This window comes from Haplochromis burtoni, unplaced genomic scaffold (genome assembly GCF_018398535.1).
Source record: "Haplochromis burtoni strain Fernald_Lab_line unplaced genomic scaffold, NCSU_Asbu1 Contig_1, whole genome shotgun sequence".
NCBI lineage: Eukaryota > Metazoa > Chordata > Actinopteri > Cichliformes > Cichlidae > Haplochromis > Haplochromis burtoni.
In genome coordinates this window covers 575,500-598,658 of record NW_024582362.1, presented here as the reverse complement: position 1 = coordinate 598,658, position 23,159 = coordinate 575,500, and the positions used below count along the sequence as shown (strand labels likewise).

The following is a 23,159-nucleotide window of genomic DNA, read 5'->3' as shown; positions in this document are numbered from 1 at the left end:
GTCTAAAGAATTGATAACTTAACCTATGATATGAGAAGGGGAAACCACAGATATGTCCCGAAATTAAACTGGAAAGTGGTGTGAAAATCAGCACAAACCAGATATTACATTGCATAAAACAGGAAAACACAGACACATAAAAGCATGTTAATTATGTGAGGACCCAGAGTAGCAAGTTGCCCCTTCCTTTTAAACTGTACTTACCCTTGCTGGACTACATTTTACATTTTCATTGTTGAGCTGTGAGTGTCTAACTCAAGCAAGCTCGCTGAGAAACATCTTGACAGGACAGAAGACAACTGTCCAGATGAATACACAGCATGGTGCACAAACTGAAGCGCTGACCCTTCAGTCATAGGGAAGCCATGGGATAGTCTCTCTAATAACCACAGAGCAGTCTTGACACTACATATTTCATACATTCCAGTGGGCTTTCATTACACAAGATCTTTTCTTTCATTTGAAAGAAAGTCCTACTCTTGGGCATAAGCTCGTACTATTGGTACCATAGCATTGTGTTGTTACCTTCTGTCACCGTGTAGCTACCATGTCCTTCTGGTTGAGACAGACTGGAGCAATTCCTGCCTGAACTGTTCACTGACAGGTAAGAAGGTGCTGACAGAACCAAACAGGGACTACATTATCCCTGCTTCACTGCACTGCTTTCTGTTTCCTTTTCATGCTCTGTGCCCTTTCCTTCTCTCTTCTTCCTTTTCCTATGATTCTGGGCCAAACTGAAATGACAGATGTCAGAAGACCTTCTCTCATATTGACTAAAGACTACGACCTTGAAAAAGGGTCAGTTTGTGTCATATCTATCAGGAGTTCTCTCTATTGCCCAAACCAGTCCAAAAAACAAAAACAAAACCTAAATATTCTCATGTAAGTTAAGTTATTAAACTATAGGAGCAGAAATGCAGTGTGCATTTACTATATTTTTTGAGTTTATATTGAAATAATTTTGTTAAAAAATTCTGTCATGATGTTGTACCTGTCAGCGCGTCACTTAATTTCAACAAAAGGGCACAAATTCAGCGACTGAAAGCTGTGGCTTACAGATGTAGATTTCTTGCAGCTACAAATTTTAAATGGCACTAACTTTACTTAATGGAAAAATGATTTGTTATTGCTACTGCTGTACTCTCCAAATTACCCAGATGCAACAAGTACAGTTCTACTTCTGCAGGATACTGGGAAATACATGGATAACCAACTGCAGCAGAATTAGACATGGCATGGTAATTACAACATTTCAGCACAGAATAATGCAAATGGGTAATACAATGTAAAGCACCAAGAATGGAGTTTTTCTAGTTTCAGGGAATAATGTCTTTGTGAGAAACAAATCCATGCAAACCTTCCCTGGAATCAAGCAGTTTCACATTTGAAACCCTCCAACAATGCCACTAAACCACCGTGTATTCTGCTGCTGGGAGTTTATAGCTCCGACAGTATTGGATTCAGAGATGAAAGAGCGGGGGTGGGTGGATATGAAAGTAAATCATGGATGATGGATAGAAAGAAAGCTGGTGAATGAGAGACATGCTGCTGCAGGAAGACATGCGCTGTTAAATGTTAGTTTGCAAAAAGGAAAGCTTTGACGCTGGGGTATCGGTGCAGGATCATTACTCTAGAGTAACCACAGTTACACTATCAGTAACTTAATGAGATACAACCTCTACAGAAGTATAATTAATCATGACACAGACCAGAGGAGCCAAGCCATACCAAAGCACACATCTTATTCCTCTTGATATGGATCTCTCTGCAGTGACTGCTTTTCATAGATTTGTCCCCTTTGGGAGGGCACCAATTAATCTTCTGCATATTAAATGTTCACTTTACCTTCCATTAGCTTTTCTTTCAGTTCAATTATGCATTATTTCTTGGACAGGATGGGTAATTTGAGGAAAACTGTTTATGCTTCATGTGAGAGCAAGGAATAGATTTACATGACAGCAACGAAATCTTTAAGTCAACTTCAATATGTGGGCAGTCATGAATATGACAGCACCCATACAGAGGTCTGACAGTGAGAGATGGTCCTTAATTGGGTGATTGGGTGATGGTGGTAAAGAATTCAGTCAAACAAATTAGGATTTGTTTTTAGCCTGTCGTCTTTAAAGACAAAGAAATGTCTGCTTGTCATCCTTCATCTTGGTTACACAAGCTGTTGGTTGTGACATTCTCGTTTTTTCTGAATAGATTTAAAGATGAAGATAACTTAAGACAATAGTTTACAATGAAACAAGTTAAATACTTATATTAGCATGCCAACGTCATCTCTATTCAGTGATTTGGCATAGGCTACTAATATGTGCAAATTAGCACTGACCACAAAGCTTAAACTTATATCAGTTTTGATTGTTTTGCACAGATTTAGTCATATTGTCAAAAGTCTGATAAAGTCTGATAAAGGAAAACCTGTGTGTGTCGGGGCTAGCGGGTTGGACTCAAGCGCAGGCAGCGGGTTGCGTTCAGACTTTTAGCTTTATTACACACCAGGTGCTATTTACAAAAGTGAGGGATTGGGGAAGGGCTTCCACGGGTCCACGGGTAGAAGAGGAAAGGGACGGATGCTCCAAACACGCGGGGTCTCAGCCGCTCCTTACACTCCGCTCTCAGCTCACTCACGCTCAATTCCCCAGATTGTGGGGAAACAGGAAGGGTCCGGGGATCTGGAGACAGGAAGGACAGCAATCACTAACGATGCGTGACACAATTCACCAATCTATAAACTGGGATTCTCACTAACGTGGTGATTCAATGTTCCAGTGACGAGAGGCTCTGAGCTCCTTTAGTAGGGTCCGGGAACGGTGCTAAGCTACAGGTGATTGATTAGTGGCAGGTGTTCATGCCAAGGGCAGGAGCCCAAAGAGAGCTCCGCCCCGGCCGAGTGCTGCAGCAGTGTTTCCAACTTAGTGACTTTGTCGCTATATTTAGCGAGTTTTCAGACCCCCTTAGCGACTTTTTTTCTAAAAAGCGACTAGCGACAAATCTGGCGACTTTCTCTGGTATTATTGGAGACTTATTTATGACGACTTTTTTAACGTGAAAACGCGTATCGCTCTTACTCTCAACAAGCAGCGGTGCTGCCTTGAGCACCTCACCCGTGCCAAAGCGCTCACAGGCGGAGGATAGTCCTCCCCCAGCTGCTATCAGGGCAGGAGACGTTCACACCTGTGCATTAAAACGGCAAATGAATCGCGCATGAGCGAAGCCGCTGCTCCCGCACTGACTGTAACGCAGTCAGTTCTTCTTTTACTGTTATGCTGTTTTGTGGATCACAAGGTTTAAAACTACTTATAAACACACACTATCACACACAAAGTAACTCCACCAGAGTGCCAATTTCGGGTCACTTTTGCTGGTCCAGGCCTGGATAAAGGAGCAGGGTTGGAATTGTGACATTAAAAAACAATAATTGCTAAAAGAAATTTAATTTGTAGTTCTAAATAAATTCTAACTGCATTTAGGACGTTTTTTACTCACTTTATGTCTCTTCCACGATGTTATTTCTCTCTCCAACAGCGTAGGTTTTAGGACAACCAATAGCGATTTTCCTTACTGAGGAATTGGCAACACTGTGCTGCAGGAGCAGGAAGGAGGGGAAATGAAAACAAAACAAAAACACGTGTAGCCTAGCCGGGCTGACACAGGGACCATGACAGTGTGAATAAATATACTAAATAATAATAAATAAACCTACAGTGTGTAAATCTCACCACTAGATCTCTGCAGTACTGAGTTGTGTGTGTTATTTATTTATTTATTTTTTTACACATCATAGCTAAGTGGCCTTTAGGACAAACAACTCTGGTTTATGAATCTGTGGTAAGTGTGGGTTGTCAGTCTGCTGTTTACCTTAGCTGTCAATATGTGTCCATGTATGCTAACTTTGGAAGAGGCTGTAAAACTTTGTTAAAGGAGTAATATGAGTTTATAAGTCAATGTAGCTCCCTCCCGTCTAAAGACAGCAGTATTAAGGTGAGGTGTTGAGGATCTGATGAGCTTTTCTGACGGTACCTGCTGTTAGCTGGTGCCAGGGAAACTTTCTTTGAAGTAGATGTAACACTGTTGGACTTAGCAAATAAGCTCTCATGTCATGTAAGAAGGTAATCAAACTGTATCAGAGGAAAAGTGTAATTTTGTAAAGCACTCAAGCCTAATAGTAGCTGCCATAATGTGCTCTTGTCAGCTTTCCAAAGACGGGAGGGTCGTGTGTCTAATCTGCTGACAATAAGTACCCGCAACAATATAAATGAGCCTGTTTATTAATGTTTTCATGTGTTGGAGCCCCCACCTCAGTTCAGGAGGTGAGGCTTGATGTGAAGAGGAAGAGGATAACGTTTAATCCAGTGCCAGTCGCGTCTCTTTCCTTTGCATGTTTGCTTCTTTGGTAAAAGAGATCATAATAATATCTCATGATGAAATGATAAAACATAGGTATGATCCTTCATATCACGAGCGTGTAGATGCAGATGTAAATTAAAATTTGCCGCAAACACCCACGAGTTCTCTTCTCCTCTGCCTTTGGTATACTAGTTATGCAGACAGGCTCTAGCAACATACATAAAACATGCCTAGGCAGAACAGGGATGTCCATCTTTATTAAAGATGATTGGGCAACAGGACAGCTTCCACAAACTGGCACCTGCTACAATGTTTTGTTTTTTATCAATTCAAATTTTATGAGAATGAATCAGTTACACAACCAGCAGGCATTTAGAAAGGTTGTAAGTCTATTCTGTAAGCAACCTGAGTTTTATCTGTGTCCAAACTTGATCTTCACTGATAATGCAGGCTTACAGTAAACAACAGTAGCTAGCATAGTTTTAAAAGAATGAAAATTTTATTTGAACAGACTCCACCAGAACAAAATGATTTCATTTCAGTTTCTGTTCTCGTATGACTTATGTGAGTGAAAAAAAGCAGGGTTATCACACTGAATATGATACATGTGAAAACTATATCAGAGAAAACATGGAGTCTACTGCTTGGTCAAAAGGAGTGAGTAATTTTTAGATTCCTAACAAACCCCACTGGGGTGTAACTCATAGTTTTGTTTAAGCCTGAGCTTTAGAGACTTAAACATCTTATTTTTCTTTCCTAAAGATTCAATGGTGTGTACAGTTTTAACACTTCTCTAATAAAGGGCTAAATTACAGTTCTGGGACTCTGAGTAAGTCTTGATTAAATCTGGAGGCTAATATCCTCCACTCTCACCTTTGCTGTCCTTTGCCATCCTCATTTGTAATCTAGTTGGCACAGTCACCGCTATTGGTCATGGCAGTGTAATAGTGACATTAGACGCCTTGGTTCCAGAGGGATCCACAAATGTCGTCCATAAATACAGCGTGAAAGTCACATAGCCTGGGCTGCGAGAAGATAAACGGTCCAAACACACAGAGCTTGTTAGTCACGGTCCCTAATTACCAAACGGTTCATGTAGAAATGTCCCAATTGTCCAATCTAGTTTGAACAAAAATGATGCTGGGGAAGCTGTTGCCATGCATAGCTGTAATTTTAAGATCTTTTCAAACACACTTTTTTTCTTTTTCTTGCTGTGATTGATCACGAATTCCAGCAACAAACTGTTCTGTTCTTTTTATCTGATTCCCTGTCTGTCCTAGGTAATTGCTTTTCATGCTGGCACCCCCCAAAAAATGTTGACAGTATGTTAATATTTAGCAGTATTTGGATGTAATCGCTGTGTGATTCAGAAGGGGGTGAAAATTCACTGTTGCCAAGACGTACATGAGTCATAAAGTGAATCATAATGTATTACTGAGCTGACAGTGATCTTTAATAAAACCCATCATGCACATATCTCTCATAATGTAAGTGATCAAAGATGGCGGGCGTGTAATTGGATATGATTTCATTCATTAGATGATGAGCAGCCGACAAATTGGACCTTGTCCTCTGCCAGCAGTACGGGTCACAGCAATCACTCAGTCAACTTGAAAGAATCATCCAGACCCACCGTGGGATAACAGCATCATAAAAAAGTAGTATAGTTGTATATTTAGTGTCTTAACAAAGAGCCTGTGGACTTGATGGTCATGTTAGTATTCATGAGCATCAAGAAAATGTGAGTCTTCCATGTATAATAGCATACCTGTGTTTATGACTCCACGTGTTTGTCCATAAAAGCCCGCAATCCAAGTTCCGCTGGGGGAACTCAGCGTTAATTATTGCAGAGCGTTAAGTGGAACACACCACTAGACAACAGCTGGTGCCGGGTGAGGAATCTGGTGGGGGAGTTTTCCTGGATTGAGTGCTCCCTTTAACCTCAGCTGTGCTGCCGTGTCACAGTCCGGCTGCCCACGATCTTAATCCTTGGCTGCAGAATAATTATATCCTTGGAAAAATGACACAGAAAGACACAAACACCCATGTTTTATATGATTTTGCCAGCTGTAGTCTTACTATTACGCTGGTTTCCTCCCACAGTTCAAAGGCATGCATGTAAGGTTAACCTGTAATTCAGGTACAGTAGACCTGTGAGACACTGGTGATCTGTCCAAGGTGTACCCACTACCACTCACTCAGTGTTAATTGGCATCGGCTCCTACCATGCTTTTGCAGTTGGATAAGTGACTGCTCTTTTCTGAAGTCTTAGTAGCTTAAAATACAGAATAAACAACGTAAACCCAAATCACCAGTCACAAAATGACACACAAGTTAAGGAATATATCAAACTGTTTTTGACAATTTTTACAATTGTCAACACACAACTAAAGCAACACATAAAGTGTAATTGACAGTTTGTAAAAATTGTCAAATACACTTTGTGTGTTGCTTTGGTTGGTAGAAAACTGTCGTATTCAAGGTGAAAAAGAGTCGCCTAACTAAACTGAATTTTATTGGGTGGCTGTGGCTCAGGTGGTAGAGCAGATCAGCTACTGATTGGAAGGTTGGTGGTTCGATCCTTGGCTTCCCCAGTCTGCATGTCAAATATCCTTGGGAAAGGAGTTGCCCTCCGATGTGTTCATCGGAGTGTGAATGTAGATTAGTTTGCACTTGTGTTTAGAAGTGCTTGTATGAGTGGGGGTGAATGAGGTATGTTGTATAGAGCGCTTTGAGTACTCCAGGAGAGTAAAAAAGCACTATATAAGAATCAGTCCGTTTCAGTTCAACTGACTTCACATAGACTCTGTATAGCCTGTTACAGTTTTCCAGTAGCTCTCATCCTGTTATCTGTCCCATTTTGATAGTATAAAAGAATTTATGCCCCACACTTTTAATCAATAATAAAACTGCAGTCACCATGATCGCTTGCTTATTTTTAACTCAGTTTGGTCATCTACACCCTACCATGCACCGTGCCTCAACCAAAGTCATAATTTTAGGATCACTTCTCTAGTAGGAATGAAAACAGCATCATAACCCCAAAAATGTACTTTCCTTTAAAATCGTACAATTACAGATTAATTACATATACAATGAGCTGATGAGCTATAGTGTTACTGGCACTTCTATACAGTATGCACTCAAACACTGCCACAGTATCATGCAATGGTGCCACTGTGTGGAAGCAAGCTGCACACACAAAACCTGCACTGATTTATCTTTAAAGTGACTTACATGTGGAAAAAAAACTCTCACTGTAATAAAAAATAATCAGTGGAAGTCTAGTTTCTTAAAATTATTAAATAAAAAAAAAAAAAATGTAATCTGCATAAACATATGTTTGAATAATGAAAATCATGTTATAATATCAAATGCCATATCATAGAAAACATGTTATTGAGCCCAATGTTTGTAGTTTGCTTGTGATGCGTGCTTACAAGCTTTTTTCTTGTAGGTAGGTTAACGCTGTTTGTTTTTACTCTCTCTCCTCAATTATGCTAGCACATTCTTTTCACAAGCTGTTCACTACTCTTTAACCCGCTTTTAACTGCTTTAACAGCAATCTCTTTATGATAGGTAAAGATAACCTGCCGCTCACTGCAGCATCATAAAAAGATATGACCCAATATATATCAACCCAAGGCAAGCTGTTATTTTGTGGTATTTTCTGACCTGTAGGACATTAACTGCATTTCTTGAAGGAATGGGAAAGACTACACAAGTGTAGATTTGGCTACTTAAAAAAATATTTGAGAATATATATATATATATATATATATATATTTCATTGTTAATTATTTATAATTGACCAATTATCCTCTTGTGGACTTTTACCCTCCAGCAAAACAGCATGGCAAATCAAAACCCAGCCCGTGTGGTGCTCATGTTGGTTGGATTGTGTACCTTTTTAGCATCCATCACGTTCAACTCGCTTTCAGGATTTGGTTTCAGATCAGGTAAATATTTCCAGAAGAATTCATTCATGTAAAAAGAACTCACTTATAGTACTGGGAAAATAACAAACTGCTTACAACAGTGCAATGCTTATCTCCCTACAGTTGTATTCAAGCAGAGCATAGAGGATGTGACACTTAAGTATACAACACAGATAACTCCTGCTCAGTGGACTTTTTTTGTGTGGGATTTCACATACTTTTGGGTTTTGGCCATGTATATATACTTTTTACTTGCACTCTGCAGAAGGTATGTCCCATTTGTTGTATTTACACATACAATTCACATGAGACTGCAATGTTTGGCAACTGCATCATACTCCAGAAATGATTCGATTTTTGTATTCTTTTATCTCATATATGAGAAATTGCATGTGGAAAATCATCCCACCTGGTCCAGAGGCAATTTAGACTGCCTCCGTGCAGTCATTTTCTCTTTAGATATTGCAGATTGTTCTCACGCTGTATTATGAGTCTGATTGTTTCCCCACAGGCACTCTTTCTGCACTCTTTCTCCCTATCTAACAATATTATCCATGCTCCCCACAGGAATGCTTATGACTGGATGTACACCATGCCAGCAGTGCTACCCTATGGCTTTCATGTCTCTATTATAATCAGCCTTTGTTTGAACATTACATGGCTGTTTCTTTATGACAGAGAGTAAGTGAACGAGCACAGTTATCCAATTCTCTAAACAAGATAATCAGCTGTATCATTTACTGTCATTTGGGCCAGTTTAAATGTCTGTTTTCTGTGTGTCTGTGTGTCTGTGTTTGTGTGTATAGATTGTTGCTGCCAACACTGATAACCTCAGTATTGATGATGCTCACCGATTACATTACCCTATTTTTCTCCTGTCATGGTCTGAAGATCTATGGAGCCTGGTTGAACAAATACCACATCACAGACCTCTGGCTCTTCAGAATCCTGGTAAAACTATATATACAGTCCAGTGAAAAGCCAAGGGCAGCCTTACTACTCCCACTGGAATTAAGAGGGTTAAGTGGCAGCCAGGTGTTGCTAATGAAATGCATTTGATTAATATTAATCGATCATCACTTTTGGTTGTTTGTTTGTCTGAAAGCATTTAGGTGTGTATTGATGCCAAAATGCCAAAGAAAAACCCAAAAACAAGAGCTACAACTCAAAAATTACAGGCCTCAGTTAGCAGGTTAAAAATTGTTATTTGCTGTTCAAATTCATGGCAGCCACTTCTCAATAGTCCAGCCCAGGTCCAAACCTCAAGCTGTTTGAAATGCTGTGATGAGACATGAAGAGAGCTATGCACAAATACCTACAAGCCCCAATTAACTGAAACAACACTATAAAGTTTAGTTGGCCAAAATTCCTCTACAACCATAATAGAGACTGAAAAAGTCAAAGAGAACTTTTGTTTTTCAACTTGCAGCTAAAGGTGGTCTTACAAGCTTGTGAATCATGGGGTGTACTTAGCTTTTTACACACTGCTACTATATTTTGGCCTAATTTTGTTAAATGAATAATGACACAGTGCAAAATGTCACCTGTCATTGTTTATCTAAAAAAAAAAGATACCTATAAAAAGCTATTTTTATATGGTGGTACTCACTGCCATTCAGTATTCACCTGAGCTCGTAACATAATCCAGGATGGAAGTAGGATTTAAAAGCAGTAGTAAATTCCAGAAAGTTCTTTATATAAAGGGCTAAAAACAGCCCAAGGTAGTCTATGTCAGAGTAAAGGTAAAGACAGCACTTAAGACTGTAACACCTGTACGCGTTTTATAAATGTATCAGTAGCTTTCCATTCACAGTCACTCATCCATAAAATCTGCTGGCTGTGCCAACACCATATTCATAAATCCTCATAAATAAGTCCTGGCTGTGTGGTGCCTGCGCAAAAGGCGACAGCGGTGTGACATTTGATGATTAAAGTCAGCCAAAAACAAACAAACAAAACATAAATCTGCTTCCTTTCTTGTGTTTATCTGTGAACATGTTAAAAGTGTCACATGTGAGAAACTTCTAGAGTCTTACGAGCGCTTCAGGATCAACCACTGAAGCAGGTCACAACTTGCTTGTAATTCTGAAATGATGAGTCCATCAATAAAAAAAAATGACTGACAACAAATTTGATAATAAAGTAGTGTTCATCAAGTAAAAGAAAATCCATACACACCTGGTTCAACCCATATGGAAAAGATATATATAAATCTTATAAAGTTTGTATCTGTCGTGTGTGAAACTTATATAAAAAGAATACAAGAGTGAAAACAGATATAAGATCCCTTGAAAAATTATATAAATGAAACTTGTATGTTTTGGATACTTACTAAAACAATATATAAAAGTAATGAGAAAGTGGCCACTTTCATGAGTAAATCATATAAGCCTTATATGATTCACTATATGAAGTAGGCCACATCTTATGCAAGTTTTTTTAGAAGGTTTTACTATTTCTTTTCCATATGGGAATACAGCAATGGTCATATTGCATTACTTTCTGGATTTAGACGCAGGCTGCTATGGATAATTCTATTGTGCATTAACATGCATTGGCTTTGGTGAGCAATATAATACTTACTTACTTCATTATATTGTACAAGGTTCAAAATGGAGTGGCAGTGTGTGCAACATGGGGGACCCTCTCTGCCTTGCTGAACCTGACGATATATTTGCAGTATCAGGCAGAAAAAGCGAGATGTGACTGTTCAATGCTAGCACTGACTCTGCTTCTGATGGAGCTGCTGGTCTGGTGAGTGTGCTTCCTCGCTGTGTTCTGTAATTTCACCAGTGGTGTTTCTGGCATGAGCAGAGGGCACCAGAGGACAATCCTTTGTTTCTGCCCTCCTTTGCGTTCAGGTTTCTGTTAGAGAACTTCTACTTGGATAAGCACGTGCGTTATGTTGTGACATGCTACCCTGTGGTAATCCTGTGGTTAACAGGCACCCTGAACAACTCAGAATCTCAGGGACGTTTCATTTACGTCTTTGCAGGTAAAGTTTGCACTGAGGTGAAATTAGCATTCTTGATTTTTGAAGAAGAAGAAAGCTTTTTTCTGCACACTGTTAATTATTTATATTAAAATATTTGATCTCCTCTTCTCTTCTCAGCTGTGATCCTGAGTGCTTCCTGTATCATGTTTGTGATTCGTATTGCTCTTGTCACATGGAGGCATCACAAAGTTCCACTTTACAAAGACAGCGAACCGACTATGTCACCGGTTGAAATAGCCTTGAGACAAAGAAAAATCTTTCTATGAATACTAGCTTGAATAGTTACAATGTAAGTTTTTGTTCAAGTGTTGTGTTGGTGTTTACATTTGTGCTCAATTTTTTTCCTGGAAAATGTCATTTGATATTTTTAAAAACTGAATTGTAAACAATTTTAGATTTAAAATTGTGTGTGTGAGAGAGCGAGATCCTTAGTAATCAATAAAATGTTTCAAGGATATACTATTTTTGCCTATTACAAAGACTATATGAAAATAAACAAGTAATAATCATTTTGCATATAATTTCCTTATTTGTCCCACTGAACAAAAACCATGCTGGAGATGGAAAGAAATGCACTCAGCTGTGTTGCTGTCATGTCCCCCAAAAACCAACAAATAATATACCTAAACAATCTTCATACTATCCATGTTCTTTCCTAACCTCAGGTCTATGGCTATACTTTTCTCCCAGTCTAACACAGCAGGCTAAAAGTGTCTCTGTACTTTGATAACTGCAGTGTGGTTAGAACAACCGGTAAAGGCAAAATTCAATATAGGGGAATTTTTTTATATAGGAAGCTTGAAAACGCACGTTGCACCACACAGGTTCATCCTGTTGTCGTCGTTAATATGTAAGTGTGCTACATATTCACAGTTTATGGGTGTTTTTTAGTTCAATGTTCAGGTGAAGTTATTGGGTCCATGACCTCACTGCCAACACGGTCCGCTATGTGTCATGGATAAATGTTTAGTGATCTTTATGTCTTTTTTAAAAATATATATATGTGGGTCCATTCTGGATTCTATCACCTTTAGGTTTCATTTCCCTTCTGATAACCATCATGAGCTTAAGCTGTTAAAGCCTTGACTCTCCATGCTGGTCAAGGAGAGTCAAGGAAGTGCAGCTTAAAGTTTCTTGTAGAAATTCAACCTCTTTCAGCAAGAATAGAGGAGAGTTGAGGATCTAATAATGTTGCAATAAAGATGATTTAATTTCTTTTAAAAAAAGCATCCACCCAAGCACTCTAACTTACTTACAGTTTTTTAAATTAAATATCAGATACAAAGACTCAAACTGAATCTGATTTTTTTTAAAGGCTATTAACTCAGTCATTAATACTTATAACAAAATTCTATTTTACAGTCAGCACATTGCTCTTGTGTTTTTTCCAAAACTGTACAGTTTATATTTGTCACCAAAAGGGGGCAGCATTCACTTATTTCACGTGAAATGGTAGATTACTGTGTTGCACCAGGAGATGGCACCTTGGTTCAAGCTTTCTCAACTCTCAGCATAAGATAGGAAACTGAATTGAATAAATAAAAAACACACTTACCCAATACAATACAAATCATACTACAGTGTGGGTCATACTAACAAGTACTAGTTTGTTAGGACAAGTTTGATCTTAGCCTTTGCTCGAAACATTAAACCTTAAAATCAAAGCATAACCTGGAAGAAGATAATAGCATCATAGCTCACTCCCTCGCTCTCTCTCTGTTTTGTGTGGTTGTGTGTTTAAACCCAAATCCATTTTTCTTCATCTGAGTGTATTACTGTGTCTGTGATGTGAGAGCACAGAGATAATCACACACACGCTCAAGTTTTTAAGTGCCCTCTTTCTTGACGCAGCTTAAAGAACAGAATATCAAACACGCTCGCTGGCTGCGGGGAAGTGCAGCACGACCTTTGATGAGGTGGCTGAGCTGAATGGAGCTGAACATCACATGAAAGCAACAGGGTGGAAAAAAGACAATGGGGATACAATGAATGTGGCCATGGGTGGACAACGATGACCACGCAGCTGAGCGTATTTATCTCCATCTGCAGCATGGTTTTTGTTTGGTGGGACAAAAAAGAAAGAAAGAAAGAAAGAAACGCAAAATGCCGATTGTTTGTTTATTTTCATATATTCTGTGTGAGAGGCAGAAATAGTACGTCCTTGAAACATTTTCTTGATTATTTAACAAACTATTGAAATTGTAAATTTTTTTCACTGCTCTTGGTGAAGGGTTATTTTGGTGTTTACAGACTGCCATTAAATTGCAAAACCGCTTTCTGTGGTGGGTGGACATCTGCGACCCTGATCATAAACTCACAGTGACAATTTATTTGGTTGCCTCGTTTGGAGAAAACTCTGCAGAACATTGTTTTCTCTGGCATCATAAAGCAGAACCAATTCGCTTTCAGGGTCATTGTACGTGGAGCTTGTGTTAGAGCACAGAGGAAAATCACCAATTAGAAGACATACCACTGCAATTTAGCTTTGCGTGGATGTTTGAGTAATTAATCTATTTCCAAAAGCATTGATTGGTAGAGACCTGCAATAACGACGGTCCGGCTCACAGGAAGCAGGTTTGGTTTGAACCTCTTTACTACCTTAAGGAAGTCTTTGAGAAAGCTTTGCAGAGCAGTGACAGTCACTTAACTGATGAGCTCTTGAGATTAATTGGGACTAATCATTCAATCGATGGCCTTTGTTTCCAGCTACAACTGTGAGCTTTTCCCCACGTTTCTGTGATTGGAAACAGAATATATTGTGGACCATTGGCTTGAGGTTTTTTTTAATATATATAATATTTTTTACATGTTATACTCCAGAGTTATTACCACTCTATGACTTCTTATAGTCTAGCCATTGTTTAGTGAAGCCTCTCACTGCATTTTTGGCCATCTTGGGATGTGGTAGTCAAATTCTGCGTGTATGAGAAAATACGGAGTGAAATTAGATGCGTATCTAGTTCTAGTTTTAATAGACAACCAGAAACACTGTTAAGGATTACTTTAGCTCCACTGAGGTCAAGGAGAGTGATTAAGTAGGAGGTGATATTTGGACTATGCGATCGTACCCTTGGTGCTTTGAAACCTGCTGTGAGCAGAGTGCGTGGATGATCAGATGCTTACTGGTTAATAACTTTTCAATCAGGGGTCTATCAGTATACCCTGATTAATCCTTATTTTTTATGCTAATTATGACAAATAATTTACCCAAATTAACTTCATGTTTTATTCAGTATGGCTTGAAACTAGTGATTGAGCCCATAAACAAAGATTTTACTGAGGTCACAGAGCAAGGGAGGTGGGACGTCCTTTGGCAAACACAGGAGTCACATGCCCGTGCTCTTCCACAATAGCTTCACATTTCAGACCCAGAAGCTGAGCGGCGGTTTTTATAGTCTCTACTGGTTGTGTCTGCAGTTGCTGAATCGCTTTTGCAAGAATGGAGGCAAAATGAATTAGAAAAATGCTCATATTAGTGCAGTGAAAATTGCCTTTTTGTGGTGAGATATAATAACTGTTTCTCAAAAAGAAACATTTCTGTGACTGTCTCCAGACATCTACTGGAGCAATTTTCAATTCAAAAATATAAGTAACTTAAAATAATAAGTAACTTCCTTTCGAGCAGCATGTTCCAGTAGTCGATTCGCCTCTGACAGCCTAATGTACCACCTTAGATGATTAGAAAGCTCTGGCTTTTGGCCCAGTGTTCTTACAAAAGTCTTTCTCCCAGCATTTATGAGCCAGTATCAGATCAGACAGTTCCAATCAAATTTTCTTTAGAACTTAATTTCAACTGTTCCCTCCTGGGCAAAACAAATTATAAATACCTACGAGTAATTTAAAGATGTCAGGTGAAGTCCATTAAATTGCTTCATGCCTCTGACTCCTGCACATATTGCAAAGTGACGTTATCACATCTTTCCTCCAGAGGCCAAATCCTCCCTGGAGTAAAACACTGAGTGGAAATGGTAGATGTGAAGCAAGAAATGGAGGTATTTTACTGTCTGGCTGCCTTGTAATTGTTTCTATAATCTCTAAAGACCCTTTTCTCCATAAGAGAAATAACCTAGATATGCAAATGTGCATTCCCAATTAATTTAATTCACATAATTATGCAGAGAAAAGAGATTGGGTTGGAAAAGAAGTCGCACCTTGTGCCAAGTTGTCCTCCTACTCAAACCCCCTCGCTCTGCAGGGTACAGCTAAATTAGCTCGGAATACTGAAGCATGCTCGGCTACACAGATGAGCATCAATTATCGCTAACATTTTAATGAGTGGTCTTCAGCATTTGCAATCAACAAACGGTGAGCTGGTGGTAGAAATCAATAAAAGCGCAAGTTTAAATGCAGTGACTGAATGCACAAACACGACCCGTGACCCTATGTTCAGCATTTATTAATGCTCCATTTTTAATTTGCAACTTCATAGAGGCCTATTTGAGCTGATTTTACTGCAGTGTACTACTACTACTACATTTTGTTGCTTTGCCATCAAAGTTCAGTTTAAAAGCCCCTTAAAAAGTTTAATGGACTCTAACTGATAAAAGGGATAGGAGTTTAAAGATGGCTACAGGATGAGAAAGAAACCATAGACTGTATATATGAGATGGAGGTGATCTCCTTGCCATCACCCACTGGTTAGTGCAGGCCCATCTTAAAGATTTGATCAAATCATTTTGAAACTGGACATAGTAAGCAAAGGGTGGATTTCATTTCATGTTCATGAGTTAACAGGTCATCAATCACAAAGTAGACCTGCCTTTATAATGCTGTGCTTTACTGGACTTACTGACTTTAGCTGGCACCATCATTTACAAATTGAACTCCATGTTGTATTCAGTAAGACTAGATTGAGCCCATAAACTCAGCAGTAAAGTGTTTTAAGGTCATAGAAGCAGCTGAACGGCTGTTCTTCCTTGCAATTATACAAATATTTAGCAACATTTCCAGATTACCTTCACTTGTCTTACCTGGAAGCTAATTCCCTCTTTTACATACAGTTTATTTAAATAATACACTTTTTGAGAACCGTGTGAAAGTGTTTTATTCCTGCTCTGCATGATTTATTTATAGTCTAAAAAGAAAATTATAAGATCAAAATATTATGAGCTCAGCTGCCTTTATAAATCATTCAAATTTTAGCCATTGTTAGCTTGTATGACTTTTTTTCTGTTTGGTGCTTGCTATTAATTAGAATAAAGTTAAATTCATCAGTCAGAAACTCACTTTTATGAGCTCTTTTATGAGTCATTAAATAACTCGTAACTAAAAGGATTTTTATATTTATTTTGTACAACTGAGACAAAACATTAAATATATCTGCTCAGTTCTTAGCAGTATTATAGTCTAGCAGTACTCAGTATAATATTAGCACAGTGCAAACAACATAATAATACCCTATATGTTCTGCTTTTATTGCAGTAATTATGGCCTTACTGAAATTACTGGGCCTAACCTAAAGCTGTAAAGATCAAACTTTGAACACATGACTCTATGTTGGCTTTGGCTGGAAGCAAACAAATTTCGTCAGATCTCATTATTAAAACTGAACATGGTAATGCCAATTACCTTGCCAATTAGACAATTAGAATATATGTGTAAATGCTGTGAATTAATTAATCCCATGACGAGGATGCACTAATTAGCTGGTAATCCTTGACTCTGATTGCTCCATACTTATGTTAAACCCACTCAGTCCAGATATGGGGACAGCACACACCAAAGTGTGGAATCTGTAGGAATAATTATTCCTTTAAATGAATGGGTTTAAAAAAAAATTGATCTGGCTAATTAGCGGCATTACTTCTCTGTCTGTGCAAATGAGCATTGACAGATGTCTTCTAGGACGCAGGCAAACCAACAAGGAGCATGTTGATGTTAATCAAAAGATATAGATTTAATTTACAGTTGTAATTAAGAGGATAATAATTATAGTGAACATGGTTCTCTAGTGGTCTTTAAATGACTTTAAAAAGACAGAAATGTAATTCGTTCATTATAAAGCGTCTAAAGTGCTGAAGAGCTGACAATTATGCTGTTATGTGTTTATATGCTTTCCTCAACTCTGATTTCAGTATAATCTGCTCACTATCACATTGCTTCCATGCAAAACTAGATGGTTGACTAAATTTGTTGCATGGCTCTAAATTGTGGAAATCATGTTAAAATACAAACCACTTTAATGTGTCACTGTTTAGACAATCATCATTATGGTGAGGGAATCTCTTTAAGTTAGCAAAACTGGGCCTAAATTCTCAATAATTCTGAAGTGATGCAATTATAAGTGCATGCCAGTATTTTGTAGGGTTTATCATGTGAAGTCTATGATAAAATTTCACTCTACTGAAAAAAATTTCTACAGTTTGGTTGAATTGCTAACTAGTAACTCTTTGTTGATATGTTAACTTTCTTGCAGGGGTTTGTTGTGTGACCTTCATGTAAAAGAGAAAGTAAACCCTCTTATAAGTCTAAGAATTTATATAAACAGGCAAAATAAAACGTAATCAGGCTCTTAGCTGTTCTTAAAATCAGATAAGACCTCCGGTGAATAGCAACAAATGCTGTTATCAAAAATAAGCCAAAATGCAGAAGCAGTGTGTGAAAAACTAGCACAATCTTAATTCTTTCATAGTAATTAAGAGGATAATTAGAAGCCAGGTGCTGCTGATGAAATGGACTTTGATTAATTGATCTTCAGAAAGCGTCACCACTTCTATGAAAGCTGATGTTTTGATCATTTTGCAAGGAAGAAAGACATCAACAATGATCTTAGAGAAGCAATTATTGCTGGCCATCAATCTGGGAAGGGTTATAAGGCAGTTTTCAAACGATTTGAAGTCCAGCTTTTCATAAATAGAAAGGTTAGTCACAAGTGGAAAACATTCAACACAGTTGTCAGTCACCCAGGATTGGACAGATTGCATTGTGCCATGCATCCATTTTCTTCTACTTATCCATGTCAGGTTTTTTGGGGCGCTGCAATCTGTCGCAGCTGTCACAGGGCAAGAGGGGCATACCCCGGACAGGTCAGAATGTGCATGCATGCTATCCTCAGGGAAACTGCAAAAACCCCAAAAGCTACATCTCAGATTCTTACAGAGTCTGAGATGTAGCTCATGACAGTAAATCATGATGACAGTTGTTTGAAAAGGTGGCCAGGAGAAAGAACATGGCATGGCATAATGCACAACCAAAATTTATTGGAAACTGGGTCATAGAACAAGAAAATGATCACAAGCACAGCAGCAAATGTACAACTGAGTGGTTGAAAAAGAAAAAAATCAGGGTGTAAAACGTGTCAGAGTCTAGACCTCAACCTGACTAAAATGCTCTAGTGGGACCTGAAGAGAGCTGTGAATAAATTAATGTCTGCAAGACTTAATGAACTGAAGCAACATTATAAAGATGACTGGGTGTGATGGCCTCAGCCACACATGGGTAAAAGCAGTCCACACACTCACCACATTAGTTTGGTTTGCAGTTAAACATGCATTTCAGTAATATAATTCATTCATTTCTCTGCTTAAACCTAACAGTGATATTATGAAGTGCACACATAATTAGTATTGGTGTTTGTTCTGTCCCCTATTGTAAATAAATGATTTGGCCAAACCACTATAAAGGTTACCCTCCTGTGTCTTTGTGTTTAGGTGAGTTTGTGAGTTTAGTTGTGTAAACTTTGTGGGTATTTAAGGTTTTATATGTCACTTTTTGATTAGAGTTATATTTAGCTGATCTCTTTTATGGCCCCATTCATTATATTTTGAACTTTGTCTTTTTTAACTCTATTGGGGGGGGGTCAAGATTTAAAAACAAACAAAAAAACACACTGCCTTTGCTGCGTGGTCCTTCACAGTTGGTAAAAGTCCTCCACAGTGATGTCAGAGACTGACAAATTCATACAGAAAACAGTTTAACTTATTGTCGATAGAGCTGGTTCTCCAAACTATTGAATCATGGGGTGTACTTATTTTTTTAGAAAAATATCTTTGCTCTCTTATAACCTCAGCACACTGCATACTTGAATATTAACGGCCCTAGAGGTCAATTCTGTCTAATGAAATGTTGGCACAAGTTGGCTTAGATGTCCTTCATTACTTACTGCAGCCCAAATGGGGCCTCTAATGTTACTGTGATTCCAGGAATAGTAAATCAAGCTGTCATATAAATACGTTGTTTCTGTTTAGAAGCCACTGTAATTGGGAAATTTCAGCAAAATGTCCTATGTAGGCAATAAAACCATTCTTAACATCCCTTCAACCATTCTCTACTATAGGCAACCCTTTTAAATATCATACAGAGAAATATGTAGAAAAACAAATGCAGAAAATTACATGCTGATATGTTGTATAAAATATGGATGTAGCCACTGTGATGTCAGCCGCTGGTTTGTGAAACTGAGCATTCTGGTCATCATCATCATCAAAGCAGAAACCAATTCAGTTGAATTCAGTTCAGCACGGCTTTATTTATATAGTGCCAAATCATAACAACAGTTGCCTCAAGTCGCTTAATATTATAAGATAAAGACTGTACAATAATAGAGAGAAAACATACAGAACTCCAACAATTAGATGCCCTCAAAGCAAGCACTTGGCGAAAGTGGGAAGGAAAAACTCCCTTTTAACAGGAAAAACCAGGCACCATCTGCTGGAATAGGTTTCTTTCAAACTGAAATAAATCCAAGTAACTGTTTCAGTGCAAATGGTAAACCCAAGTCAGGAGACACTAAAAATAGCAGGAAATGAGAATCTAGCAGAGAATAAGGTACATGAGCAATCTAACAGCCAGTAGCCCATTTTTATTCATGTTACGCAGAAGACAATTAGTTACAGCGCCATATTTGCAAAAGCATCTAGTATTCAAGTGATAGCATCTCAACAGCCCTATCTGCCACCAAGGACACACATTTCCGTTGGAGCCCGTTCAGGTAAAGCGTTTGTGTGAACATTCACTCTTTTCCGTTTCATTTCGTTTCACCAACACAGGATTTGTTCCTGATTTAGCAGGAACCTTTCCTTAACGTAAATTTTGTTTGTCCAACCAAATACAGCAAATTTCTCTGATTGTGTTGAAGCGGCCGTTTAATCTACAAGTGAAATGGATTTCTGCCACAGTCACTATTGTTTTAAATGAATTTTAATGTCGAGGGAAATATTCCTAGAGCTGGGAGAATTATGGTAAATAGCGATTTTCATGGGCTCAGTGGATGCTGTTTTGAAATAGGGCTCCGAGCTGTGTCAGTGTGGTGCATAATTTAATTTAAATTTCTGTAAGATTAATGTAGGGTGAAAATTACACGCTTGCGGGATCGAGACCTGTACTAAAGGCCGTAAGAAATGCTGGGAAAGAAGACCGGCTCATCTTTCTAAATTAGATGTGTCATTGGTGACTACATATTAAGCCTACCGACAAGGCAAGGCAAGGAGCTTACAGATGGAGGCAAAAAATAGGACAGTATACCCTCGCTGTATGGTGTCTGGCAACAGAAGCGAGGGATCAATTTCAAGTATATGACTCACTGTACCCCAAAGGTCCAGGGTCTCTGATTGCAGCAAATTACAGCTTAAAGGGTCCTTCATACTGTTACACAAGTGCTCCAGACACACTGGCTGATGTCTGTGATGACATGTGATGCACTGGGCAGGGTTGGGGTGTGTATCAGAGTGTGTGTGTTGTTGGAGGGCAGAGGGCTTTAGTTCTTCCTCCCACTATTTATTTTTTTTACCAAGCAGGGTGACGGGGGGATTCGAGTGAAGCAGCCAATGTGTCAGATATATAAAATGAAGGGAAATAATTATGCCCTGACAGCAAACTGCATGCATGTGCCTCAGCTGCTAAGCAGTGCAAGGATGCCTCCTCAAAGAATATGTTTAATGAATTTCCTGGCTGCAGCAAAACAATATCAGATGAGCTGGTGGAAGTCCAAACCACGGCCTTTCCCAAGCTTCTGTTCAAAAATGCTAATGTGATTTTAAAATAATATGAAGCTTCAGCCTGTTTTACCTTGGATGGTCCCTGGGAGCAGTATGGATGGCTTCTCTCATGCTTTCGTGGCACATGACCTTGAGTGCTTTATTAATTTCCTTATTTTTTTAGGGCAAGACCTCGGGCTATTCACCTAAAAGATGAGTCAGGGGATCACTTGAGGCATTAAATCTCAAATTAGACAATTTCCAGTTAAAAAGACTTAAATAGTTCATTAACTGCTTTAATTTTTTTTTTTTTTTTTTGGCGGAAGAATAGTTAAATTACAATTATCAAATTAGCCTCGTTGCTTTATGTGAAAGCTTCCCTTTCAATTAGTCAAAAGGTTGGAATTATTTAAGATCTTTGGTGACCAAAGTCTGGTTAGCATCCAATCGTGTCAGGATCGTTCAGGGGGAAAACCTCCATGCTGGATTACAGATAGGACTTTAATAAGATAAACACAGGAGAGATTGTCTTGCGGAATAATCCGATTGGGAAGTGGAGATGCTTTGAAAATGCTTCACTCAAACTGGCATTTAACCACTTGAATTAGAAGTCTTATTCACAACGAGGATAAACTGTGCTGGAACAATCGGTTTCTCAGCTGAAGGCTATGAATGAGAAACTGTGTTTGCTTTTGGAGAGAAGAGATGTGTGTTCGTTTTTTGACAGATAGCTATAATGCCGTTTACTCGAGGAGTTAAGTGACCGAGGATGCACAGTTCTCGCACTGACTCATTGTGTTTTGAAATGCGCTGCACTCCATGTGTCATCTCTCTAAATGTGTGAATAAGGCTGAAGATCATCTGCATTGTGGCGCTTGAAAACTCCTTTCCTGACTGACATATACTAAATCTCTTTACTGCCTTTTGTAAGATCTAAGTATAAAGTGAAATATATTAGTAGCAACAACGAGGGGAAACAACAGTTTAGTGCATATTTATTCCCTTGGAAACAAGCTGTGAAAGCATAAAGGGGTCAGATTTACATGGTTAGCTTGCATGGAGTCATAATGTATAAATATGAACATTCCTCTTATATCATATTACCCTGAAAATTGCATTTGTAGAAAAGAAAAGCCTCATTCTGTCATTTGCAGCAGCTTGAAATTCTCATAACATAGGAGTGTGTTACAGGATTTCTAGTCTAGCTCTACAGTCAGAGTAATTTATCATGATGATTGCTGTACAATAAGGACACCTCGGTCCACCACGGTATGTGCAACGCCTAACAAGCCACCAAATATTTCGTAGAAGATCATATAGATGGAATAAAAAAAGGTAGTGTGTCGATAACAACTTAAAATTCAATGCTAGATGCAAAGATATGCAAACAACCATAACAACCAAAATCTAAAAAACTAAAATAAAATAAAATGTGATTGTCTGAAATCAATGGCTTATAGCTGTAGATGATATATCACAGCCATTCCTTTGGGGGCCTTAATGACAACAAGCTATTATAAAACAAAGACAGAATAAAATTGCACTGATGCAGACAGAAGGTTCTAAATAAACACTTTACATCCAAGATTAGACAGAAAACACAAAGATCCAAACAAATCAAGAAATGAAGTCACTACAATGATCAGCGCACACTAATCATGATGAAGATGAATGAAGACTCGAAGGAGATTGCAACCTATTTTGGCTGTAATAAGGAAATAAGTGGGACAAACCCGAACGTGTCAGTCACAGGGCCAAAGCAGGGAGACCTGCAAGCATCCACTCTTACATCTACACCTATTTTTAGAGGGTAGCTTTTTAATAATGACAAATCTTTTTCTCAGTTAAACATGTCGCAAAATTCAAACAGCTTTAGGCTACAACTGTGTAAAAATACGACCTTTTAAATGTTACAGCATGTCATTATTTATTTAGCACAAATTAAGTCAAAATGCAGTG

General features: G+C 38.5%; 1 protein-coding gene across 1 annotated transcript; it reads left to right on the top strand.

The window, feature by feature from the left end:
* The first annotated feature begins 8,125 nt into the window (after positions 1-8,125).
* Positions 8,126-11,644, top strand: LOC121813857. The gene is made up of 7 exons (XM_042217926.1): positions 8,126-8,312; positions 8,415-8,559; positions 8,859-8,972; positions 9,098-9,242; positions 10,897-11,045; positions 11,153-11,286; positions 11,404-11,644. Exons 1-7 carry the CDS (start codon positions 8,207-8,209, stop codon positions 11,550-11,552), a joined length of 942 nt encoding a protein of 313 aa, XP_042073860.1. The 5' UTR covers positions 8,126-8,206; the 3' UTR covers positions 11,553-11,644.
* The last annotated feature ends 11,515 nt before the right edge of the window (positions 11,645-23,159 follow it).

Excerpts from the sequence above, each read along its gene's own strand:
- LOC121813857 (XM_042217926.1), top strand. The coding sequence starts at position 8,207 with ATGGCAAATCAAAACCCAGCCCGTGTGGTGCTCATGTTGGTTGGATTG. Across the intron at positions 9,243-10,896 it reads TCTGGCTCTTCAGAATCCTG|GTTCAAAATGGAGTGGCAGT; the intron begins GTAAAACTATAT and ends ATATTGTACAAG. Across the intron at positions 11,287-11,403 it reads TTTCATTTACGTCTTTGCAG|CTGTGATCCTGAGTGCTTCC; the intron begins GTAAAGTTTGCA and ends TTCTCTTCTCAG.